At 41.2% G+C, this 27,329-nt stretch overlaps 1 protein-coding gene across 2 annotated transcripts in view; it reads left to right on the top strand.

The window, feature by feature from the left end:
• Positions 1–27,329, top strand: part of LOC308191314 (chloride channel protein C-like) — an 84,551-nt gene that overhangs the window by 31,566 nt on the left and 25,656 nt on the right. For both annotated transcript variants that reach the window (XM_080583613.1, XM_080583614.1), the window contains exons 11-12: positions 1,067–1,238; positions 18,196–18,362. In XM_080583613.1, coding sequence (XP_080439739.1) covers positions 1,067–1,238; positions 18,196–18,362 — 339 coding nt within the window. The remainder of the gene's footprint in view (positions 1–1,066; positions 1,239–18,195; positions 18,363–27,329) is intronic.

Consider the following 27,329-nt stretch of genomic DNA (forward strand, 5'->3'; position numbering starts at 1 on the left):
GGTGGGTATCCAGCATGATGCAGTTCAAATACCGAAAAAACTCTGAAAAGAAATTTGTGTACAACCTCCTTTCTTTGCCATATCCCTGAGTAGCCCCTCTTTTTCACCTCCTATCCTCTCCAAGCTGAGGTCTAAACCACTTTTTGATATGTAGGGATTGTTGAAGCGTGGCATATTTGGCTGTGTAGATACTGATAGTCAAGACTTTCAGCCAGCTCCTTAAGCTAATTTTTGTAACCATTTTAGAACTGCACCTATCAATAGAACGAATCAACTGTATGAATAAATGGGAGAGAAAAAAAGAAGAGAGAGTAATAGTGCAAGATGATGCTCCCCAAGTCAGATAATATATATCACATATGTGCCTATATTATATATAATAATAATTCACCATTCCTGGAAGGTGAATGTCTGTACAAATCCAGTTCATGGGCTGACACTTGGAAATGTATATTTAATTGCATATGGAATTAAATGCTGTGTCTCACCCCAGCAATTACATGTTCAGCTGTGCTAAATTTTGGTTTTGTTCTTCAATGTAGCACATGGCTAGTTTGAGGACTCCTGGGTTCTCTTCACAGCTTCATTCCTGCTTAGCTTTGGGCAGGTCATTAATATAATATCTATTACTCCATTTCCCCATTTGTTATGTGGTTGTAACATTTTACTTGCCAGGTTTATGGGGCGCAGGTAGACTTAGTTTTAAGAAATTATATAAAGCTGGAGCTCTAGAAGTGTTTCTTCTGTTTGTTTGTTTTGTGCGTACATCTGTAATCCGTATTTTTGACTGTATTCCTGTAAGGTTTATTCTCATTTGCCTTTGAACAACATTAAGCAACACATGCTGATAGTTCTTTTTCTTCAAATTATAGCAAATTTGGCAGTTTCATGCTAGTGATAGGAACTAAGTAATCATTCATAATAAGGAAGGAAGCTAGAGCTTTTTTGGGGAAAGGAGTTGTTACAGAAGTTTGTGATTAAATCTGGGACTAGCAAGTTACTAGAAGAACTTCTAGAAAACAGGATCACTGGCAAAAAGAGTGCTCTTTTTTCTTCTTACATACAGGTACACAGGAGCTTTGTATGGCAGAATAATTGGTTTGATTCTTGTTTCCATTTTTGGTGTTCAAACTAATGAATACGGAGCATGGATTGATCCAGGTCTGTTTGCTGCCATTGGAGCTGCCTCCTTTTTCAGTGGAGTGTCAAGACTAACTATCTCACTCACTGTTATAATGGTAAGTATGTTAAGTTTTCAGGTGTTTGTGTGGCCTAAGTTGTGCTGAGCTTTTGCTGCTGCAGCTAAATGTACCATAGATAGTGTCCCACACACATTGGACCACAGAGAAATAAATTCTTGGCCTAGTTATTTCTAGCTTGCCTGGAGAGGCTTCCCTTCCCTTCCCTTCCCTTCCCTTCCCTTCCCTTCCCTTCCCTTCCCTTCCCTTCCCTTCCCTTCCCTTCCCTTCCCTTCCCTTCCCTTCCCTTCCCTTCCCTTCCCTTCCCTTCCCTTCCCTTCCCTTCCCTTCCCTTCCCTTCCCTTCCCTTCCCTTCCCTTCCCTTCCCTTCCCTTCCCTTCCCTTCCCTTCCCTTCCCTTCCCTTCCCTTCCCTTCCCTTCCCTTCCCTTCCCTTCCCTTCCCTTCCCTTCCCTTCCCTTCCCCTCTGTTTTCTTATTTTTCAAACATCTTTTGGTTACAGAAATGATAGTAGCTTCAGCAGTTTACAATCAAGGAAGCGGAATATACCATCTCTGTTTCTTCCAGATTACAAAAAAAATAGTAGGCCACACTGCCTGGCTTGTGAATTGACTTCTGTGAGGGGCTGAGGGTCTTGTGCAGTGCGCCTTTTTATTTTGGGGCTGAATATAGACTTCTGGACAGAGTGAGAGAAGGATTTGCAGTAGTATAGACAAGTGATGCAAAGGGAAGATTCCCAGGTCCCTCTGATAAATTTATGCCTTATAGACTTCAGATTTCTCAGATTCCCTTGCAACACCCTCCACATTCAAATTGCCTTCCCTCCTCCTTTTATAGCAGAACACTTTGAGTCTACACTGCAATACTTTCAAAGCAAACCTCTGAAAGTTGAAAGCTAAAGAAGGTGCAAAGAACAGCCTTTTAATTAGAGAGGAGGTTCTTTGAGCCTCCCTGATTGCAACACCTGGCGATGGTGAGTTGTAAGGTGCAGCTGAAATTCAGCTCAATCAACACAGAAGTTATTTTGAGGTCACAAGGGCAAGCTTTCACAACGTGGAAATTTCACCTATGACTAAACCAAGTCCTGGCTGCCTCTGCCCAAAAAGATCTCATTAAAATCTTTGCAGATGTCGGAATTCACCCAAAGTGACCAAGCGGGGATTTTCTCTCCTAGTACACTGTTGCGCAGCATTTGATAAAGCAGCTGCTTATCGGCACTAACTCAGAGCTGGGTTCATTTTAGTGATAGGCTGTGTAAATTGTGTAGGAAGCATTTTTGTGATATTTTAACTTGGAAGTGGTGTAAGTGCATAAAAACTTGTCTATTGTGAAAGAATAATTAGAATGATTATGGAAACACTCCTCCTTCAGTGTCCTCGTGATATTTTAGTGCTTGCTTAGCCTTTAAGAACAAATGTACTCTGTTATTTTTGCTTATGCTATTGCTATTAGGCATCTTTTGGAGGATCTGTATGATTTGTTGGCCAGCTATGACATCTGTAAGACTCAAAGCGGGGAAAGCTGATGCCTGAACAATAGGTGTAAGTTTCTGAGAGCTCCAATTGCCACTAACTGTAATGTCTCTTCTGAAGTAGAAGAATTTTTAGCCTGAATTTTCTTGCAATAACTCAATAAATCTTCATTGAAGTATTGTTTATAAAACATTAAGTTAGGGTCTTGCTGCAGATATAGGTCCTCAGGGGCAAAAGCAGCTGATTGACATCTTCCTTAGCTTTGTGCCCATGAGGCTGTGCTTCATTGCAGGGAACTGAGAGGTGAATGTGTGCCAGAACACTTGCTGGTCTTGGATGACAGAACCACATTTAATTCAGCTCTAGTAGAGAGGAAAAAAACCCTACATTTTATTTGCTTCAATTTTTCTTTGCCTTCCCAATTACCTGCACTTTTTTTTTTTGTCCAAGTTCCCTGAGCATGCATGTACAGCACGTGCAAAACAATAGCTGGAAACTGTTAAGAGAACTGTACAAAAATCAGTTGAAAAGGCACTAGAAAAATGATTAGGATTGCATTGCAATGTGTTCTGAATTCCCCTAGGTGTCATGTTATAACTCTTCTGTGCCTCTCTCTGCACAGGGAGATTGTGTTTCAATTCATGTTCATCCAAGATAAATAGCTGCATTGCTTGAGGAAATATTAATTTTTGAGGAGAAAAAAGGTCTTGGACATGACAATGCAAAAACATAATTAAAAGGTTGTGCCCTCAAACCATAAAATGCACATATTTTTCCTATATTGTCTGATGGGTTCAAAAAGAATTGAGAATGTTTGTTTTGGCTTTTCACACGGCCTTCCATTTGGAAACAGTTATGAGTGTGGGACTTGCAGTGAACAGGTTTGTAAAATGCTTCCTTTTTTTTTTTTTTTTTCTCATGGCAGACCCCACAGGCATCTGCCCACCTCTTCTTTCTTGGCTGCGTTTTTCTACCCCCCATGCTGACACTTGACCCTCATCCTCCTCAGCTCTTTGTGGCAAACAGTAGATGTGGTGACATTTTCCTTGGCGAGCACGCGGTCCAGCCTTATGATGTGCCTTCCCGCAGCCTTCTGTCTCTCGTGTCTTTGTGTTGTGTGTCCTTGATCTTCGTGGCTCTAGGTGTAGGAAGAGGAATAACATCTTCCTACAAGGTGTGGTTTGTGCCTAGGACATTCTGTATTTCTATCATCCCTTTTGTATTTTTACCTCTCAATCATGCTGCCTTGAAAAGACATCACACTGGCTTGAAGAGAAAGGACGGTACTGGGCTAGCCTAGAATTAGTGTTCTTATCCAGTACTGGTGATGCTCCTATGGACAAGCTGTTCAGCAGCCAGCCTCAGAAAGAGGCTTGATTTATACCGATTTGGATCCTTTGACCTATGAGTTGTCTTCCTTTTTGTTCACACGTGAAGAAAAGTAGCCTTGATTCTCTCCATTTTCCTGCCAGCTCTGTTCAAACAGAATTAAAGCAATATATCAGTTTATTGGCCTGATTTATTTCTCAAGATCTTTACTGATGGATATGGGGAATGTGATAAATTGTGAAAAGGTTAAGACTCAAAAACCTCCTCTGAGTGTGAAACACTGAAATATCAGTCTTTCAACAGATGTAGAATAAAGGAGAAAACAGCATGTTCCTTAGGATTTGGACGGGGAAATGCCATGTCATTGTACAAGCCAGAGGAAAATCTACATAGGGGATTAAATTGCCTAAGGTCCTTCCTTCTCTAGCTAATGGCAGGTGTGGCTGCTATGAACAAGTGGCTGGTGCTAATGAGCAGGATCTTGCTACTGAAATAAAATGACCATCTGATGGTGGGTCAGAGAATTATGAAAAGTTAATGGCAGAAATAACAAGCTGTATGCAAAGTCAGCTCATTCATAAGGCAGTATGGAAGGATCAGGGATGAAGGTGGTTTGTGCTTTCTGCTCTCTGATGCCTACATCAGGACAGGCACAGTGGCCGAGCATGGTACATATTAAACTACATTACTGTATGTCCTATAGTTTGGAAATTTCATATTTTTTATGTGTTTTTCATCAATAAATTAAAATGAACATTTATTTTTTTGGATAATTTGGATGCCTCATTTGTAACGTATACTTCTGACATGCTTCACAGCAGGGATACAGGTCATCTTAGATAAGTGCAATGCAATAGCAGTATCAGCAAGTAGCAGCAATTAAGCCCTAACCTCTTCTCTCTCTCTGAATTTCTTCAGTACTTCTAATTCAGACAAAATGTGCTTACCTCAAATTGTAGGCAGGATGTATTGCTGCAAATTCTGTGGCTAGGCTTCTCACTTCCTCTGAGAGAGTGACTCTCAAGAAGCTTAAGTCCTTTCACAAGAAATTTAGAGTGTCAGCCATGGGCACTTATTGTAGATATGAGAGGCACACCTTGTTTTACAGGTATGATGTAAGCTGTAACACAGGCAACCATGTGATCTAACTAATTAGAGGAAAGTTACAGGATGAGCAGAATGGTGATATAAGATGTTAGAAAAGTAAGCATAAGACGTTTAAAACACATGTAAAATCTGCCTGGTGTCCGGGTTTTCACAGGACAGCTGTGTTGCCCAGTGGTTAAAGGATACAAGCTTGGCTTGTATATGTTGTTGCTAAAGAGAGACAATCAGTGGCCAGAAATTGTCATCAGTTTAAATTTTCTCCTAAGTGAGGTCTCAGCTAAATATGTGAGAGCTCTATTTTACAGGTGAAGGTGAGTAACTTCTACATTAGCTGGGCAAGAAAATTGTGGTATATATTACACTTGGATTAAATGTAAATGTTAATATGTGTACATTCTAGGATTTCTTCTCATCTAATGGGATGAAAGAAAAATTCAGTATAGCTGTACCTTTTGACATGCTGTGAGCAGTTGGACTGTGCTATTTTCCACCACAGCTTCCTCCTCTACGGTGCAGGAGAGCCATGGATTGGATTGCTAGTGGCTGTGTCTGGGGCTCAGTTGCTCCCATGGCAGGGGGTTTGGAACTAGGGGATTTTTAAGTCCCTTCCAAACCAAACCGTTCTGTGATCCTACAGCTCCGGCTGCTCCGCTGGCACTGCCCCATGCTCCTCCTCTTGCAAAATGCTAGTGCTTCTTTGCCTTCTGCAGCCTCTGCTTCTGTTCGGATGGGGCCCATTCCCACCACCTGGGCCTCCTGTATTCCCCTCTTCCCTTCTGCTCCTTGAGCTGGGAGCAGAGATCAGAGTGAGCTCACAGGATGTGCAGCAGTGAAACAGTGCTCTCATTTGGGTGCTCTTTTTCATCCTCTCTTTTGCGAGTGCCCCAGGACTGTTGTGCTGGCAACAAGGAGAGCCTGCAAAGGGAGTTGCATGTTACTCAAGGAAGTGCTTCTGCAGAAGTGCAAAGTGTCTTCAGTGCAAACTGTGCCTTATGTGAGACCCGTTCACTTGCTTGTAGGCTTTTTAGCATCTTGCTCTAGTAAGAAAAGGGGACAGTAGGAATACACTTTGAACAAGCTGACTTCAAGTCACCCTTAAGTCCCAACTACAGAGCACGTGCTTTTCTATAATGTACTTATTATTGTAATGTAATGTGTTTCCCCTAGTTCATATCATTTTTAAAAAATTTTTTTTTTGGTAACTTATTAAATGCACAAAATGAATGCTGTTTCAAAGCTGGGCTTGCTTACAGGAGCCCTGTGTTCTTCCTGAGTGGAGGAGAAGCTAACCCCCAAGCAAGGGGCTCAGGAGCTATGGCACTGTCATGCTGTGGAGCGGACTTCAGGAAATGGAGGGTTTTAGATTTCAGTCTGTGACAGCTCTTCAGGGCAGGTCCTGAACAGCAGGATAAATAGAACACAAATAACTACAGGAAATGCATGATATTTTGCAAGATGACAGATTAAAGGACTTAATAAACCTTCTGGTCTTAAAACAAACCAGTCTTTATTTCAGCACATAGAATGTAGTGTAGCATCTAGTTGAAGAAAAGGGGGTTCCCTTCCAAACTCAGAGTGCCATCAAACTGCCATCTTTTCATTGATAAGGATTGTCATTCAATACGGTGCGAGGAGAAAACTTTTCTGAACACCGAGGGTGCTTTTGCTGTAACAGCAAGCAGAAGAACAGACTGATTTGAAATACATCAATTTCTTGTTCAAGTGAAAAATGTTATAGCCAAATACAGCAAAAGTTTCTTCAATACCTAGCTTTGTGGTGGGAGTGACTATAAACATTGAAGTCTGCAGTAGGTTGCTTTTTCAGCATCACCCTGTTTAGAATGATTACAAAAAAAAATCCCTTCTACTCTATTTTTGACTGAAAATTAGGATTTCAGATTTGTTTCACGAAAACCTTGGATTTTTCATCAAAAAGCTGAACACTTGAGAAAACAAAATAAGGCAAAAACTATTTGAAATATCTTGCTATGAGCTTTATTGTTTCATGTTATCATTTCTCTGTAATAGATGAAATACTACTCATGAAACACCGAAGAGACTTCCTTAGAATGTTCTAGGAAGGAGGGGGCAATGCACAGTGCATCATTAAAGATGTAGTTGAATCTGAGAGGCCAGCCTATATCCAATTTTAAAATTCTCACGAGACACCACAAGAGCATTCCAAATCAAAGCTTTTTGGATTTTAACCTAAGAAATACTGCTCTGTAGGGATGATAAACAATTTGTCAAGTCACGGGAACATTCTGTAAAAAAAGTGTGCTTGTAGGGAAAAACAGAACAACCCCCTTTTTTTTCTGGATGGTAGCCTTGTGAACTCAGCCCAAGAAAGTCAGAACAAGTCCCCTCTGATTCATTCATTCATCATCCGTAAAGAAGAACTTCAACCATAGGACAGTGGTTAGTCTGTAGGTAATTCACAAATTCGAAGAGAATCCAGCTTCATCTCTCATATAGTTGCTTCAGCTTTGGCACCAGGTTTTTATCGGTAAAATAAATAGATATGCCTGAATTATACATGGATTCAATTGGCATTGAACTTTTAGAAAGTTCAGTTGTGTATCTGAAATATTGAAATGGAGACTGCATTTCTGTTTTAAATACACACATTGGAAATGAAGTTGTAATGTGAGAAGATAACATTTTTATATAGTCATTTTTCTGGCTCTAACTTACAGTAGCTTTCAAGGTATTTTATAAATAAAGCGATCTAGTGTATTACAACATAGAATTGTACATATGGGACGTGTAATACAAACCTTAATGAAAGTTCATGAGAATTTAATGTGCAGAAGTTATTTTTAATTCACAGTATCTTATCTGTTTTCATTTTTTTTTTCAAATTACAGAATGCATTTGGGCTGTCTTATGTGTTAGTTCTTTGCCAAATTTAATTTGTTTCCAAATTTCCAAATTAAAGTCATTTTTCTGTTACACTGTCAAGAAAAGCATCTGAAACCATTAAGTTCTGTTATATTTTTAACTTAAAAACCTTCAGAATATTGCCAATAGTATTTTTTCCAAACTTTGTGAAAATGATTTATCTCTGGGACAAAAGCTACCACAGTAAGCCTACCTCTTTTTTTTTCTTTTCTCTAGCCTGAGGGGTTTATTATCATCTTAAATTAGAAACCCCATGTAACCGGCTGCTCTAATGAATGGGGGCTTGGGGCCAGAAATCCCTGTTTGATTCTTGGACCTAGTTGAAACAGGAGCAAGTGATTATACAGCCCAGCAGCTGCTCTGCTGAGCAAGGTCTGTCGGTGGGAAGGAGACGCCTACTGTCGTTCTTGAGAGAGGCAGATCCCCAAGGAGGACTGTGTCCTCCTCCCCTCTGCCCAGATGGGCAGGATGTGTTTTGTTCTTGCAGTTTCAACATTTTGCCTGTTTTCTTGTTTGTTTGTTTTTCAAGAGGAATAAGTCTGGGTGTGGGACACAAATGATGGTGGCAGTGAGTACTGGTAAAAGGTGCGTGGTTGTTGTAAGCAAGACTGAGTAGAGGCAGGCACAGAGGGAAAAAGCCGTGAAAGCGTGTGGAAAAGGAGAAGCATAGTACAAAACAGAAGCACAAATGGTAGCCAATGGGACATGTCCTAAAGGTAGCTATTCTCTCATTTTGAGATATGAAAGAGTGATAATGAAAGAACTCTTGAGTGCATGAGGACGTGTCTCAGGCCAGCCTGTACAGCCAGACGTGAGCTGCTTTCTGGCATCTCTAAAAGAAACAGAAAAACACCCAAACTGTCAGGTTGTTGTCCACTGGTGACTTCTGTAGCCTCTGGTGCAAATTCCAGAACGGCGGGCTTTAGAGAGGAAAAAGTTGCACGGTGGTAGAGAGAGCGACGGTGGAGTTGTCTGGTGATTCAGGTCATATATCCTGAAGACCGACCTCAGGCTACTCTGGTTATACCACTCCCACCCTATGTTCTTCCTTACCCTGACCTTTGTTCAAAGAAAAGAGAATTTATTTGAAAGGCTCAAGTCGTATTTTTCCCTTTCTCCTCTTTGTTTAGCAGGGTGTATGCAGTACTGGAGAGGGAACAGACAAAGAGAAGGGAAAGAACTGACTGTAAGAAATGAATACCTCCTTTGGCAGCACAGACCCTGGGAGACCTCTGGCTGTGCCTCCCTCTGACTTGCTCAAGACAGAAGGGCGTGAAAGGGACATTGGACTCCTGGGGCAACCACAGCCTGGTGCTCTGGAGAGAAAACGATATGGAGCACACGGCTGCCTATGGGCAGAGCCATTTCTGTGCGGGAGTAATGACGGCTCCGGGAAACAGGTCACGTCAGCATCTGTCCTGTGATGTTGGTGCAGATGAGACAAGATTGTCACGCTTACTTTAGAATGAGTACATACTTAGGTGCTTTCCTTACCAGGAAGCATTTTTTTTCCCTGCTGGTCAATATGATGTGTACTGTAGAGTTCCTATGAAAAGGGCAGGAAATGGGATGTGCTCCCTCTACAGTGAGGTTCAAGTTCTTCTCTCCTCTACACCAACACAGCATTATAAATGCTTAACAACAGTTCAGTACAATCACTTCAGCAAGGTTACTTAACTTCAAATTTAGTTTTGCTCAGTACCATCCACATGGCTAGATTCTTCATTTTAATTCCCTAGGAGAGTGCCACATGCTTGATTGTTCCACCTCGTTTTGTTGGGAAAAGAAAAGTCTTTTGGAAAAGTGGAGACAAATGTAGTTTTTAAGATTGTTCATATCATGTTTCCTTCAAGGCAGGCAAAGGAAATGCCTAATTATCTGGAAACTCAGCTGGCAGGTTCTTCCCAGTGCTAGACTGTTCAATGCATCAGCCTGTCACATTTAAATACTTTAGGGCTCACTTAACGTTTTTGATTACACCTGAGATGGTTCACAGAAGCTGTTTTGACAAGGCCTAATTTTCTGTTACTAAGCTGTCTGATTTTTTTTTTTTTTTAATGAAGAGTTTAAACCCTAGTCAAAACAATTTCTCAAAATCTCTAAGGCTATAGTTATTCATAACAGGGTAAGCATTGGCTCTGCTTATTCTACCTGTCAGGAGGAGCCCAGTGAGTCTGAATGGTGAGTTTAAAGGTGTTTCCTAATCTGACAGTAAGCGGTCACATTTTAACAAAGAAAGGGAGATGTACAGTAGTGTTCTGTTCATTTTAAACCCGAAAAGTTAAACCCAACCATTTATATAATGGAGTAACAATGCATAATCAACAAGCTATTGTATACATTAAGTCCTATTATTTTCTGTTGAATGTATTCCAACTAAAGGAAAAGCACTGTGTATTTTTCAGCAGTAGCCTGTCTGGAAAATGAAATAAGTGAAACTACTCTCACAGAGAAGGGGATGGGGAACCGTTTCAGGACCTCAGATTTTGTAATGTACTTTAAGAAACTAGAGGCTCAGTGAATGATCACCTACGCTAGATCTGAGAACAGCAAGCTTTTGTAAGCTTTCTGCTGTTATTTAAGGTCTAATCTCCTACTGCTGTTAAAGCTGAAATGAAGTTCACAGCCTGTGGCATACAGCGTTTATCAAACAGTGAGGAAGATCCACAGAGACCTCGTAAATCCACTGTCCGCTCTTCAGCTGCCTGTAGTCATGGGGCTCCTTCTTCAGCCTTTTCTAAACCTTGGGAGCTGGGGCCACGAGAGTTATGGCACTCTGGAGTTGTTGGTTTTAGCATTGCTTAAACATAACAGAGATTCATTGCAGTTCCCTTTGTTATTTCACAAAAATGCTCATGAATAATAATTCAAAGAATTCTGCTATATGGTGGGTTAAAAAAGTACAAGGTTGTTTAAATGGGTTATTATACAGTGCAGTGCTTGTTTTGATTAGATTTAACATGTGAGCCTGCTGAATGCTAAGGCATATTCAGCAGGACACATACAAAATACTGCTGTACTTATTAATGAGAAGTTCACTTGACACAACATGCACTGGTGCTGTCTTCCTGGGATTTAGAGCTTTGAAAGCTCCTTTCAGGGTTTGGTGTCTACTATACACCCAAGATAAAGAGACAGATTAAAAAAAAATCACAGGTAGATATCTTTCCAGGGGATCTTGGCAAGAGTTGCTGCTATCACCTATAGTATTTCCTATATCACTGTATCCCTTGCCACAGCCTGTCAAAACAGGTGTATTTATAGGCCTTGAGGGACTGAAACAAGAAATCAAACATTTCCACTTTGCATAGCCTCTTCTGTCCAAATTCCCAAGGACTGAGACTCAAAGGATTTTGATATGTTTCCAGGGATTACTTAGCTTTTCTGGGTATTTCTAAGTTCTCTTTAGTAATCTCCTACTGCTGTGCTTGGTTTTGGAATTAGGAAAAGTTGTTCTCTCCATAAACAAGGAAGTCATCAACAAAATACTGGTTGGCTTCAGAAAAAATTCATGCAAGTATTAAAATACACATCAGAGAAAAATGAGGCTTGATCTCACTGAACATTATGAATTAAAATGAATTAAGAAGCAGTGGATGAGTGTGATTAATTAGGACTATTTTGCTTAAAGAGAAAAAAATATGCACCCCGTGCTCAGACATTTTTTTGTGCTCTGCCTTGGCAGTAATTAAGCTCTAGGGCGCTAGAAGCTGCCTACTCGTTGTAATGGCCTGGAATAGTTAACAGAGTTACGAATACGAGCAAGAATCCTGCTAATTGTGCAATTCTCCTGGCACTGGGGATTTGGCAGGAAGTCCTTACAGTGAACCTACCCTGGGTGTGTCGTCCTTTGTAGAGCATGATGCACAGCTTCGTGTGCCTGAGGCTGGAAGAAATAATCATTTTCAGCAGTGAGGAACTTGAATGCATAACTTCTCAGGGCTAACAGGACTTTTAAAGAGAGTTATGTTTACTGTATTGCAGCATCCCACTTCTCCAAAAATTTCCAGCAGCGATGGTGATGAGTGATAAGGCGATACAGTAAAGTGAATTGAGTTAATGGATGTAGTCCTAGAACTATAAAGGATTTCTTTAAAGGTGAAGTGCACGGGAAAGGAAGATTTTACACTCAGTTTTAAAAGGAGAGATTAATGGAAGTTCAGGGAGGGAGTATTCAGCTGGATCAATACTGAGGAAGGTGCCTCTTTTGGCATAAGCCCAGCTGGAAATAGTGGACAATGATAACAACATTGCAATTCATAACGTTTTTATGACATTATTAAGTGGGAAGGAAAGTGACTCAAGTGTTCAACACACAGGTTACTAAGGGCCAGCAGATCATAATCCAGAGACTAAAGAAATTGAAATGCAGAGCTGCATTGTTTATCAAATGGCTGTCATAATACAAATAACTTAATCCTGGGAGACGTTATTTCCATAAACTCCTATTCTCAAGAAAGCTGCTTGAACAACTCTTCTACTGCTGTGAATAGGGAACTGTTAACTCCTCCCCTTCTTCATGTCAAGCCATCAGTTTACAACCTTGTTGGCATTTGCTTCTGAGCAAGAAAAAAACGACGACAAGTTTTCTGCTGGCTACAAACCCTCTACTCTTTGGAAACGTTCTGTTGACTGTAAATGATGTTTTTCTTGGTGTGTTGAATCAATAGTAGCAAAAAATTCAAATGGGAGTAGTTCTGATTGCATCTGGTTGCATCCTGGGGAAATGTCTGCTCTTCCACAAAATCTGGTCACATGGAGACCAGGAAACTGTGCCCAGAAATGGTGTTTTGTGCCAGCTACAACCTTAACTTCAAAACCATTGGATTTGGTTTGTAGGACCAAGGCTTCATGTCCCTTCCCATGCCCCCTCTTTTTTTACTCACTCTCAGACATGTTGTCTTCTCCAGCAGCTGCTTGTTTTTTCCCAAATATTTTCCAAATTCCAGTGCTTTCAGCTAGGTGTGTGTAAGCTTGTGAAGAATGACAAAATATTTCTGTTGGAGAGTTTGCTTCTACCCAGGCTGCTGATGGTTATATCATGGGAAGGAAGTAGATTTTTTTCTTTCATTTGTTCAGTTTGTCAGGTAGCTTTTCTGTTTGAACACATTTTAATTAATTTTGCAGTCATACTTTTTTTTGTGTGTTTTGTTTACTTCTTTTTGTCACTGTAGGCTGCAAATAGCAAGACAGCTCTCTTGCTAAGTGTTTTTTTGGTAGAAGAAAGAAAATTGGGTCGCACCGTTTAGCTGTCTAGTGATATTTCTTTTACATTATTGGAAATACCAAGGGTTCATGGAATATTTACTGTATCAGCAGCCTTGCTTCTAATGAGGTTCTTTGGCCTCTGTTCTCTGAGATGGAGTAAAATGTTTGAAACACATTAACTACCATTTGATTGAAAAGGGGGGAGGGTTTTTAACAGTGAGATTTAAGTAAACTGCATCTTTTTGAATTTCCTGGGCAGCTGCCTTTCTCTCTTTGATGTACTGTGCCTGGTGATGCTGTTAATGAAATGCATAATTATGTGTTATATAATAAAACAGAGCTAACATGAAGGTGGCTAACAGATTATAATGATGTGGAGGCCTGAGAAACTCAGGACCGTGGGGGTTGTTGAAAAGTGCCTCCGGTGACAAAGAAGATATTTAAAGAGCTTTGAATAACTGTGCTAATAAATTAATTGTGGTCTGTGCGCATGTGTGTGCAAATGATATATTTCAATATTTTGTATATAGAGAGAATATTGAAAAAAATAGGTGCAATTTACTAGGCTGCTGATGTATGAAGTGTCAGCGCCGACTGCTTCCAGCGTCTATTAGTGCTGCTGGCTTTGCATAGATGGGTGCCCTAGGCAAAGAAATTTTTGGCACAGCCTGCTACACCCGGAAGATCAAAAGGGAGAAAAAAATCTGGCAATATACACAGAGAGTAAATTGCATCCTAAAAAGCAGCCCCTAAAATGCAGGCTTGGAATGAACGTCAATAAATGAAACATCACATTTAATTGCTGAAGAGTTGTAGGTGTTTGGTGGCTGCCCCAACTTTCCCCCTTCCTTTCTCTGTTTTTGTCAACCTTTATTTTCTCTTTCAATTTAGTACTCTGTATAACTTGTTCTCTTCCTAGATTTTTTAGGAACTGGTTTGAACAGATAACTATTTTTAAAGGAGAGGCTGCATCATCTTCCAGCCCTGGACCACATGGGTTCCTAATTGTGCTGGGCCGTGGCTGGGCTTGCTTGGCGGCCGCTCTGTGCTTACCAGGGCCTGTCTGCAGGCAGAACTGGCTTGCAGGGAGCTCCAGTGTGAATTTACAACGTGCTGGTTACTTGGCACTAATTCCCTGGGTGGGTGCTTCTAGTACCTACTGAGAGTGCTTTTGTGTGAGTTAGCTCTCAGAGTGCTTTTGTGTGAGTTAGGCTTGCTCCTTTTTGAAGGTGAAGTATGTTGTTTTTCACTTAAGGTGTGCCAAGAGTACCCGAATGGGCAGTTAGTGCAGAGTAGCTAATATGCAGTAAATTCACACCCAGGCTCACTGCGCGCTGACTTCCTCGTACAGGCGAGTCCCGAGGCTCTGCACTTTGTCTCTCTCAGCAGGGAGCAGATGGCCCTTCTCTAAACAGGGAGACTACTAACAAAGCCTTATGAAATGCACGTATGTGCGTGTGTGCACGCACATGTGTGGATTTGTGTGTGTCCTTATGTTTGTATAAGACAACTTGAATCTATTGCGATTCTTGGATTAATTTGTGCTTCCTTGATTTTTATCAAGATACCCTAAGGAGAATTTTGCTGCTGCATTTCCAGCGTCCTTGACATTAGTGGCTTTAGCTTTTAGCTACAGGGTTTTGACAGGTTTTGTTGAATTCTTCATTTTCCTTCACTGCTGTGGCATATTTCTACTGTGTGAGTGCATTTTTGTGAGCGATTCATTCTTTGTTCCAATTGCCTTCCCCAGCATTTCTGATTTGATCTCTGGAGTATATTCTTGTATTTTGTATGCTTTTATTTCTAATAAATTCTACAACTTGAAAACTCCCAGTAAGTAGGAAGTAAGGTTTTCTCTGGGTCTCTAAATACTTGGATGTGGAATCAAATCCATCTTTTATAAAAACTTTGCTTTAGACCAGCATCACAAATAACTTGGTCTATAAGTAGTGTATACAGCTCCATCTTAGCTTAAGCTCATGTGATGGGTTACATTTTCATGCAGAGTTTTCTTGACATTTTAAAAATGATTTTATCTGTCCTTCATGCTCATGCTTCAAATGTATCATTGATTTCTAAGTCATCTGCAGACTTGCTTTGAAGTGTTGTTCTAGTATTACCTATGTCCAAGAAAATTTCACATCACAAAAATTGACTCTCCTGTTTCCATCTGTAGTGAGAGTTCAGGACAACTGTAGCTTCTTGGTTTTGGCCAAAGTTTCAATTTACTTACATATAGAAGATATTGCTCAAAATGCTTTTAACATGTCTTTCTTTAATGACCTCAGCCATGCTAGCCTGCCAAAGATAAACAGCATTTCTGCTTGGCAGGCATTAACTCTTGGAGGAAGTTTTGTCTGACACCGAACCCAGAGGCACTTGCTCTGAGTGTTTGCTTTGCTGCGTTCTAGAGAAGAGCCATCCCCACAGATCCCAGCACTCAGGAGGGCTGCAGTGCTGGGGAAAATCAGCACCAGCCACAGAATTTCTCAATAGCAGATGTAAAATGTTGCTGAATATTTGAGAGAATAAAGGAAGAGGGTGCGGGCCAGGCCAGCTTGACTGTTCCCACTAGAGGATGGGAGGGTAGGAGGAAAGGATAAAATGGGATAAAGAGCAAGGAGGGGAGCCTGGAAAGCCAGCTTTCTGGTTCTTACTGTTCTGGAGGTGGTCAGGTTTGCTGCTTCTGGGATGAGCAAGCAGTGCTAAGGCTCTCATGGCACCAGGCATGCTCCTGTGCTCTCTACAAAGTTGGCAATAATGTCCACTTGTTGCTTCCCGTAGTCTGCCTGCATTTGCCTTTTGCTTGGGCTGGCCTTGCTGGTAACCTCTTCTTTTGTCCTCTTTGGAAGATGTCTCATTTGCTGGATGCTTAGCTTCCTGTGGCTAGAAGAAAGGAGGAGCACATGGCTTGAGTTCTCAAGTCTGTAGTCAGTTCTTGTCCATGTCCAGGGGGTTTCCACTGATTTTTGGAACAGTAGTAACAATATCCACACAACTTAATGAATGCTTTCTCCCTGTATTCTGGGGGAGATTACTTCTTTGCAGGTTAAAGCAATCACTTGAGAATGTTTTCAGAGTATGAATTTCAAGAGTTTTTAAAGTTAGAGTTTTAGAGTGCTTTTATAGCTTTTTAGAGTGCTTTTATATTAATTTTTAATACTTGTATTATTCCAGAAGAGTTCCCCATAGCAAGATACTTTAAAAATAACCTTAAAAGGAATCCACAATAAAGGAGTCTCCATCTGTGTGAATGAGTTGTGGCAGATACGCTGAAGCAATTCTTAAAATCCCACAGTTGCTGTTTTCCTTTCAACTGACATGTTCCTGGTGTTTTTAAATAAAACAGTTGAACACTAGGTTTAAAAAGACATTCAAAGAATGCTGTGCTGTTATTAGAAATCCTCAGCTATGTCCAAGCAGGAAGGACAGTTGCATGACCCTGTCGTGCACGGCTGAACATGCCACGAGTCCCTTGTTGGCATATACCCTAAATCATCCCTGATGTTATCAGTGTGAACCCAGAACTGAGACGGCACAAGGGTGAAAGTATAAAGCCTGGATAAAAGTGCTACAGCTTATCAGGCAGAAATGTGTTTATTGGCATTCACTGAATGTAGATGCTTGGAGTACTTAACAATCTCTAGCTAATGAGGTCTATTAAATGGCAATGTGCTGCAATTCACTTTGTCTGAATTGGAGAGAAGTTTCTGGGCAAAAGCCTCTTAGTGTTAGGAGAAAAGTTTGCATATTTTATTCCAGGATAATTGTTAATGAATAAACTAATTATTTTTTAATAAGATGAAATGATAGAGGGAATAATGGGAAGGGGATAGCAGTTTTAATAATTAAAAAACAGTATTAAAGTAGCATAAAGGGAATATTTCTGTGCAGTCATTTTCACCAATAAAAATATTTGACCTAGTTGTGAGCTGGGCTTAGACAGATTAAGTGCATTCATGTTACTCTTTACTTCAAGCACTATGATTCACTCAGAATCCTTTGTTCAAAGGCGGTTATATTGGCGTGCTTCATGAAGTCACTGCCACCATCGCTGTTCAATGTCTTCAGGATATGTGAACTCAGTCTACCTTTGCATTGCAGTGAGCTAACAGTATGGTGGCTGTGTCTGTCTGTGGAGGTAAAACCAAATAATTGAAGGGGGATATAGTATTAAAACATGGTAAATACTTTGCCACTCACCTGACCATACCTTCAATGTGTAGGGAGAAAATGCAAGTGTACTCGGGTAAGATATTTTAGGTACCAGAACCTCGTATGCACTCTGTTTCCCTGCAGCAGGTGTTGTTGTAGATAGATCGATAGATTTGTGATCGCAGGGGAAGGGATGCCTGCACCATGCCTTGTACTGCTGAATGCTGTTCAGCGTGGCAACTGTGTGATGTTCCTGCTGCTTGATCTCCTGGGCTTGACTTCTGCTGAAAGCTTCTTGTTCCCTTTTCTGGCATCTTTCAAGACGATGTTTGTACAAGGAGTTCATTCTGTCTTGAAGCAGCAGTATGGGAAAACAATTTTATATCTCCTGAGCTCAGCAAGAAAGAAAAATATTTGGATTTGTTTGCATTTTTTAATATTTGTCAAAATGCCAAGTTATTTAAAACAATCTGGCTACTCCATCTCTACTTACCCTGCTCTGATACTGCAAAATTATCACAAAGCACCTGAAATATGGGAATCAGATGTGAGTTTTAATGCCAGTGCAGTGCTTCAAGATGATAGGAACGGGAGGGGGAGCTGTCACTGCGTCAGCCAAGGCTTTTTGGTGGAAGTGTTGATTGATTACCTATCCCTCGGAAGGAGAGTGTGTGCTCTTCTAGTTTTAACCGAGGCAAGGTGACTGAATTGCTTCCTGTTCCCCTGTGAAAGAAGTAGGTAGCCCTCTACTCAAAACCCATGCTATTGTCTCCAGCTGTAAGAAAGAAAAAGAAAAGGCAAGTCCTTTGTTCTCTTTTTTCCTTAGGTAGAGATCACGAATGATGTCCAGTCCTTGCTGCTGATAATGCTGGCTGTCATGGTGGCCAAGATGGTTGGTGACTTTTTTAACGTGTCCCTGTACAGCTCCCTCCTGAGGCTGAAATGCATTCCCTACTTGGATGTGGAACCTATTGTTCATCACAGGAGAAAATGGTGAGGTCTCTTTTGTTGCTGATCTGTAAGTTTTCTGTGTCGTGTTCTGCACTGAGACTGTGTGGGTCCTCTGTGCTGTGGAGCTTGGAAGGACAAAGGAGTAAAAGGAGGCCCTGGTCGTGACCATGGACCTCACAGGGCAATGTTCTGTATGAACAGAACAATGGAGATCCCCTTTCTCTTAGAGTTTGTGGTAGCATCTGAATTACCACTTTCACCAGAGTCCTGAGAGCACTAAGTGCTCCATAATGCCTAAACCGTCTAGTTAGACGCTGTTTATTAGAGCAAGTGGTCCAATAGAGAAACTAGTAGAGGTTTTCAGACATTTGCAACTGTTTCTTGTGAGCAGATGCCATAGAGCAGAGGAACAACAACAATTTATAGAATTCCTTATGGTGAAGTTCCCCTTAGCTAATTTGTAGATCACTGGACTAGGCTTCCTGCATATTCAGTACATTTTCAGGCAGAGTCATGCCATCCAAGGATAGCAATTTGAGGCAGGTCGGATGAATTATCTTCTGGAAGTGCCTCCACTGACTTAGATTGAATGAATAGCCTGGAAAAAAACAACTACTTTTTACTAGGTCAGGTGAGATTAACCCCATTTGTCCTGTATATGAGCTGGTATCTGAAATTTCAGTCTGTTGATGAACATTTATAATCAGTAATTAAACCATTTATAACCAGTAATAAGAACAATTTTCTCTTCTAAATGTAGGTTCTGGGTCTACACTTACTTGTAGGTAGCGAGAACTGTACTGCTGTCTTTTACAAAATAATGCAGAAATGCTGTTTCTTTAAGGTATTCTGTAGGAATGAAATGGGAAATGTGGTGAAAAAATAGAAGGAAAAATGAATTTATTTATTTACCACAGGAAGACTTTTTATTTTCCTTAAAGGATATATGGGTAGTATACGTCCATGACCAAAGCTATTTGTAGGACATTTTAGCTGTCATTTCTCACAGTATTGGGATTTACTAGAAAAACTCATATTTTCAAATAACCCTTTAGAACAGTGAAAATATTGGTGACTTGTTCTATTCACACTTCTAAATGTAGCCATATCTGAAAGTTTTTAGCGAGCACATTGAACACTGGTTGTATTCTAACGGTATTTGACATGAGAGGGAAAAAGCCAGCAATGTAGTAGGAGGAAATGAAAACAATCTGTGATATTAGGGATGACTTCTATTTGTAACATGGCAGATAAAACAGAGGGGAAGAAGTCATAAGGTTCCCTTTGGTGTTCCAGTTATATGACAAGTCCATGAAAAGAATTGTAGCTATTTTCCTGGTTCAGAGTGAGGTCCCATTCCCTTGAAGGACAAATCTATCTAAAAATCTATACATATATCTATATAAGAATAATCTAATTTCCCTCCCATTCCTTTCCCTTTCCTCTCCAGGAATGTTAAAGAAAGTTTCTAGATAAATGTGGTCACAGAATATACTGACACTCTAAAACAAAACAAAAAAATAGTATCACAACTTGGTAAAACTTTATAGATGGTCACCTTCCAGGCTGCTATTTTCAGTCTAAATCTTCTTAGACAGTCTGAATAGGCTATGGCATCGACCCATTGCTTGGCTTCTCAGGCACTATTCTTGGATGCTCTGTTACATTATTATCTCCTCAAAGAAATGAAGCTTCACCATTCAGCCACTTCAGACCTCCAGAATTTGGACCAATCCTTTGATCTGTCTTAGAGTTTAGGCATCCCCAAATCCTAAATACTGACTCAAGGCAACTCTGGATTAATAATGCACCTCTTGAAGTCATGTCATAATTTAAACAAATTCTGATGTTTCACACACAGTCTTTGTAAGCATTCTAAAAGCAAGCTCCTGTTATTTTACCTAGCCATAAAAATGCACAGATTAAGATGACTGTCAAAAAACAAACAAACAAAAAAAACGTGTACATGTTTCCATGTCTCTGTTTCCTCATTATTTCTGAGCATCCCTGAAACTTGAGTCAAAATTCTACAGAAAGGTGGCAGGCCATGACTTTTCTTTTCATGGTTTTTCCATGCAGACCAAGTTTTCTCATTTGTTTTCTCTCTGACTGGTCCTGCAGCTAACAAGATGCTGTGGAAGCTCGCCTATGTTATTCTTTAGTCTTTTATTGCAGGGTGACTACCCTGACTATCTGAGGCTCTGCTGTTTTCAAGTTCCACTTATTTGCTGCACTTTGGAGGTATTTTTATTCTTCACATGCCTATATCCAGATATCATTTTGCACAAATTGTCCTCTTTTTCTGTCTGTAACAACTTGGTAGAGAGTGCACAATCACAGTATTCCTGCTCTGGCAAAGCATAGGTGACACAGTTGCACATGGGGCAGGTTCTGCATCACCTTTCCTCAATTAACTATTCTGTGAGATCACAAAATGTATAAATTGTGCACTTCTGGATTCCCCAAATCATAACAGGGAATGAGATCAGCTGTGTAGGAACTGGTAGCTAACATGTATTTATAAGCAGGTGATAAATCGTATTTGTGTATGCAGGGTGAAAGGCTTGGATAACTAACAGCTTGCTTAATAGCCATAGAAATGCCACATAAATTGCTATCCTTCTTCAACTGAAACTGAAAAGTCTTTGGAAAGCAGTGTCTAGTTGGTAGCAGGGAGGAAAAATGTGAAATTCAAGAGAGCATGTATTTTTAGGCATTTAGCACTCATACTGTAGGAGAGAAAGTGCGGATCTTCTCTTTTCTTCATAGGTGTTAAGAATGAAAAGATCTGTATTAGATCATTAGTTCATTCCTCTTCCTGGGCTGGATAACATCCCCAGGCACAAGGTTTCTTGGACGCTTAAATGAGAAGGGAAAAATAGCTTTTAAGTGACCAAGGGATGTCAAGGCCCAGATCCACAAAATAATTTAACTCCTAACTCCTGTGGAAATAAGTGGGTATATTAAGAAGCTAAATTATGTACTTGCTTACTTTGAAGACAACTCTGTAAATAGCGTTATAAGTGAGACTGGTGGAAGTGAGACCTTGATCCTCCGTGGTTTTCCACTACCTAACTCCTCCTTAGGCACTGGCATCTCTGGATGCCTTTCTTCCTACAGAGCAGAGAGGCTTGAGGTTTGTTTTCTTAATACTTCATTGATCTGTTATATTCTGTGCCCTGGCTGATAAGGCTCCAACCACAGCTGTGTCTAGTACACGGCTGCTACAGTGCACCATGATTTCTAGCTATGTCTCACACCACCGTAAACACCCCTCTTATAAAATCTGGTTCACTGGAACACTCGTAGCTGCTGGCTGCCAGGGAATGTTCTTTAATGAGGGTAAGGAGTACTTGAACACATCTACGTCTTGCCAACTCTTCCTGCTTTTTATAAGCTACTATACACTTCAGAGAGAAAATATCTTAGAGGCTACTTTTTAATGGGACAAGTTTACTTAAGAGCTGAGTGGAGCTGGTGCCAGTAGTTCTGTTTTGTTCTAGCTTAATATTAGCCTTGTCAAAGTTCTTATAGCGTCTCCTGGGTGTTTCTGTATTGCATACCATATAAAGCTGTTTTTGGGAGCCAAGAATTTTGGCTGGAATATATATTATAGTGGTCTCATTATATATTTTTTTAAAGTGTATCAGAGGTGGCCCTATATTAAAGATCCACCGAACAAGGGTGATTTTTTTTTTCCTTTATCCTTGCTGGTTTTCCCTTAGCCCACACCGCAGACATTGGACCCAGAATTTGAGCCAACCCAAGTTGGAGGGTTATTTGGGATCCAAGGTCCTGGTTTGGCCTGTTATAAAAATTGGGGTAATTAGCGAACTTTTTAGATGAGGCTTTGGATTTTGAAAATCACCAGACTCAGGGGGTATGTTTTTGGTTTGGGCCTAGACTAGCAACTACTACACTAAGAGTTTCCTTGCTCATCTTGCTGACAAGGGTGTTCATTCAGGGCCAATTTACCAGGATGCACGTGGTGCATCCCATCTCGCCTCTTTGAAAAGTCAGCGTGTCTCATGGCTGCTTAGTGCTTTCATCCTGAGAGGCATCATTAGGGGGTGGACTTGGCAATGGCTTCGCATCAGAGGGCACCCAGCCCATCTTTTGTAGAGTGCTTGCGGTGGAAGCTGGATCCTGTCCTGGCTGCACAAAGGAAAAGGGAGCTGCTGTAACAACGCCACACTTTGTCTGGGGAGAACCCTGGCTGCTGCAGAAATGATGGAGGGAAGGTGTTGAGATGTGGGTGAGATTTATTAAAATTATATGTGGGTTTTAAGTTGCCCCTCTGTCAGACTTAAACAAACATGGCAAGGAACCATTTTTTTCATCCCTTTCTGTCTGTTCTCCTTTGCTGGGCTTTGAGTTTAGTATGATTCCATTACTTGGGAAGCAACTGTACAAAGCCATGACAAGGCAGTACTGGCCTCCTGACAGAAATCCTGTGTCAGGGCCAGATGTAACTTTATGTGCTTTATGAAGAATAGCAGCATGGCCCCATCTTATTTTTAACGTGGGTTTGGTGTTCTCGTGTGGGATGGTGAAAGGACTTATTGTGCCTTCTTGCCCTGCACCAGCTCCCACTTTTGCTCCGTGCAAAAGTCCAGCCTGTCTGCCTTCACAGTCCTGTTAATCGGCAAAGAAGTTAATATTAGCTTGTTTCACTGGGCTCTGGCCATCAGACTGTGCTGGGCTCCAAATTATCCAAAGCTATTCCAAAAAAAAGGTTCACATGAATCTGGTGTACATGAATTTATGTGAAGAACGATGTCTTAATGTGAATGTGAATAAGAGGTGAACTTACAGCTGGGCAGAACTGCAGCTGTGTATTAACCTGGATACTTACCTTATTGATGTACTTTTTGCTCTCTGACAGGTGGTGATGAACAATGCCCTTTAGCCTGTAGTTTTCTGGAGATCTGACTGTCTTCCTTGACATGATTTGGGGGAAAAACAGCTCTTAGTGGCAGTGAGTGATCTACAAAAATGACCTAACGGGTCATTTCAGTCCATTAAGGCAGTGTCTTCAGAGACCAGAGACACTGTTTTCTCAGAATTTTTTAATGTTAAATTTCACCCCATGTTTCACATTTATTATGAAGTGAGTTCAGTGTCCGAACATGTACGAACAATGTTTCTTAGGAAAAAGTCATATGTAAATAGAGTACTAATATTGATAAAGATTCAGATGAGGCAGAAATGAAGGCTATATGGACAGAAGTGGGAGACCAAGGGGAACTTGCAGTTCTGTTGTTGGGTCTGCCCCATTTCCTCATATTGCTTTGGTCAAAATAATTTATTTTTCAGTTTTCTCAGTTAAAAAAGAGATGGTGCCTACATTCCTCATGTAGCTTTCAGCATCGCTGTGTTAGTAAAGTATTGTCAGTTCTTAAGTGTAAGGCCTTGTGAACCCTAAAAGATGATTTTTAACCTGCTCTAATTTTTACTACTTAATGAAACTACTATCTAAAGGCACGGCATGAATCAAAGTGACTTTATTTATTTAGATTGTTAAAACCATATAAAGATGCCCAATATTCTGTTTGCCTTACTGTTTATTTTTAGAGTGGAGTCTGAACAAATAAATAAATAAAAAAACCTCTTCCCATGCTACAGTAAATACCAGCAGATACAACCCTTCCTCCAACCTAAAATAAACCTTTCCCACCCTTAGCCATTCCCTTTCCTAAAATGTCCAGGATGAGAGCTGTAGCTGGTGCTGTACTCTCAAGGTTAGGAGTTGCAGGCTTACATGGAGCAGCGATGTGGAGTAAGTGTGAAGCTGGCTGAGAGGAGGGCTTGTGGAGACCCGGCCAGCAGCACTCTCCTTTGGTAGGAAGGGCTGGGGGCCAACTAATAGCTTTCTGCTGACCTCCTGCACTTACAAGGGTGTTGGTAGGCACTGCAGTCCTCAGAACAGAGTATATACAATGGAAGTATGAATACAGGAAAATAATGACAAGAATAGTGAAGATGAGCCAATAAGCTGTCTGACTGAAATCCTTGGAGAAGCTTGTAAATACTTTAATGTTTACACATGGCCTGTATATTTGCACAATTACCTTTCCACGAGCCTAAAATGTTTTACACTGGAATATTTACAGGCTCTGAGAAATTGTATTTTCTGATATGTCTGAAAACTGAAGGGTAAGCTTCTCCATCCCTTCCTTTTCCTTCATTTTTGTCAGGGGAAATTTAAGCTGGGTTTCCTCCCCTTCCAGAATATGCCAAAGGTAAGTTTTCTACCAAGGCTGTATACTGATCACAGTCACTGAGTGCTAGGAAGAAAACATTTTGTATTTACAAGTGAATGTTGTACTCTGTAGTGAGATTTTTAAGGGAAACAAACTTCAAACAAAACAAATAAATGTGAAAGACTGGTTTGGTGAAGTTGGGCAAAACCTTGGGGAGAAAGTTCGGATGCACAGAGACAGATCACATATGGTGAGTTTGAAGCAGTTGTCCCATTCCTCTGGTTTCTGTCACAAGGCACTTTTCTCACCTATCTAAAGCAAGGTCCCCTTTAGGGTGTGAATGGGACCACCATGGGGTTGGTAACCCTGCTGCAAGTATTGGGCATGCTATGTCAACGAACAGGACCTTAACATGAGATTATGGTTCTTGCTGTAAGGCCCATCAGGAGACAGCCCTCGTATGTCAAATCACCATTAGTGAGTGTAGCACAGGTCCCTTTGGATCATGGAGAAATCTTTCCACAGATGCCTTAGCTGACGCTGCAGCCTGCTCGATGCTGAGGGCGGGATGACAAATCCACACTGACTCTTGATGCATTTTCCATTGCCGGGGAGTCCTGTGAAACTGAAAGAAGTGACTTCTGCACACTTTCCACAGGAGGAAACACACTGAAGCAGCATCTGGAACTAATAACCTGTGTTTCAGAGCTAGCTGGCTGGCAGCGAACAAGCTGCTCCAACTCCTACAGGTCTGTATGTAAAATACGCATGCAGGGACTTTCGGCTGTGGGAAACTGAACACGGCTTCTGCTGGCCCAGCTCGAAGGAAACTCCCTTCTAGCTCACCTGGGAGGACAGGCTGCCTGTACGGGTACCACCGCAGCCTTCAGATGTGGCCGCACACAGGTGGAGCGTGCACACAGGCACAGGCACAGCCCATCTCCAGCCACCGGACGGGGTATTCCGCTAATTGGCTGAGTCTGCTCTGGTGTCTGGCCACCATTTGGCAGGTACTGACAGTTTCCACTTAAAACCAGCCAACCTTGCCGGAAATCCAGCTGTGCCGGCAGAGCGGCCGATCTCATGAAGATGTCATTGAACAACTCTTTGAATTCATTCAAGAAGTGGTGGAGCTGACTCGAAGCTCACTGAATTCCCCGGGGAGTCTTCGCTGGATATGGGAACACAGACATCCATTTATATAAGAGCTGTATTTTGATATTCTTGAGTTACACGTAAGGATATCATCTTTATTATTGCTCTGGCGACTGCTTCCGAGTTCACCTTAAGCTGAAATTAATTCTCTTTGCTGTTCATGCATATGTCACTTTTTCTGTTCCTGCGAGTGTTGCTATATCCTCATAAATATTAGGAGCTTGTCATAGCGGTTGTCATGATGGAAAGAATTATTTATTTGCAATGAGGAAACAGATGGCACAAAATACTTTAATGAATTTCAGCATGTTTGAGAAATGAAATACCCTTTTTAGAAATAATATCAGTTTTGCAAAAATTTTAAATGCCATTTCACACGATCACAAGGGAGGCTTGTTTTTCAGCACATTGAGTGTACACAGAGACACAGCAAAAGTAAGGCAAAAGAGGGCACAAAATGAAGCAGTTTTATGAAAAGTCGTAAAGCCATGAACACAGTTTTATTAGCTGCTGCCATTCAGTAAGTGGGTTTGTGACAGTAGGTGAATGGGAGATGAAACTGACAGCAGATGGAAAGAGCCCAAAGAAGCTGAGTCCTGCCTAGTGCTGGGAATAAGGAAGGAAGAGAAGGAAAGCAAGTCAGACACACAAAATCCTTTCCCAGAATTTTTGCTATATATGTTGACCATGTTGTGTTGTAGGTACAGTGCCAGGTGCAGAGAGATCACTGCTCGTTTTCTGGAAGAGCACATAAGTAATACCAACTTCAGTGATTTTATTTTTAACTGGGATGTAAGTACAAGCATATTCTCCATTTGTAGGGGTGGGTCCTTGCCATAAAGTCACAATATAGGGAAAAAAAACAAACATGAACTGCATGTGAATGGTACTTGGAAAGCAGGGGGTTATTTAAAGAAATGTTTACAAAATAATGAGTGTATATATAGAAAGTTGTAGCTTACAGTATTTTTATGAAAAAAAAAGAGGGGGAATGGAATAGTTCAGTTTAAAGGGACCTAAAAGGGTCATCTAGGCCAACTGCTTGGCCACTTCAGGGCTAAACAAAAGTTAAAGCACAGGGACATAGTTTAGTGGTGGACCTATAGTGATAAGTGGATGGTTGGACTTGGTGATCTTAAATGTCCTTTCCAAACCTAAAAGATTCTATGATTCTATTCTATTGAGGGCATTGTCCAAATGTTCCCTGAACACTGACAGGCGTGGGGCACCAACCACCTTTCTATGAAGCCTGTTCCAGTGTCTGACCACCCCCACAATAAAGCCATTTTTCCTGATGTCCAGTCTGACCCTCCCCTGGTGCAGCTCTGTGCTGTTCCCACACGTCCTGAGACCAGTCACCAGGGAGCAGAGGCCGGCACCTCCCTCTGCCTCCCCTTCTCAGGAAGCTGCAGGGAGCAGTGGGGTCACCTCTCAGCCTCCTCTCCTCCAAACTAGACATCCCAAATGTCCTCAACCTCTCCTCGCAGGACACGTCTTCCAGCCCCTTTACCAGCTTTGTTGCCCTCCTCTGGACACTTTCAAGGTCCTTAACAACCTTTTTATATTGTGAAGCCCAGAGCTGCACAAATACTCAAGGTGAGGCCACACCAACACTAAATGTAGTAGGAGAATTGCCTCTTTTGACCATCTG

This window comes from Anser brachyrhynchus (assembly GCF_964034855.1).
Source record: "Anser brachyrhynchus genome assembly, chromosome: 2".
Classification (NCBI taxonomy): domain Eukaryota; kingdom Metazoa; phylum Chordata; class Aves; order Anseriformes; family Anatidae; genus Anser; species Anser brachyrhynchus.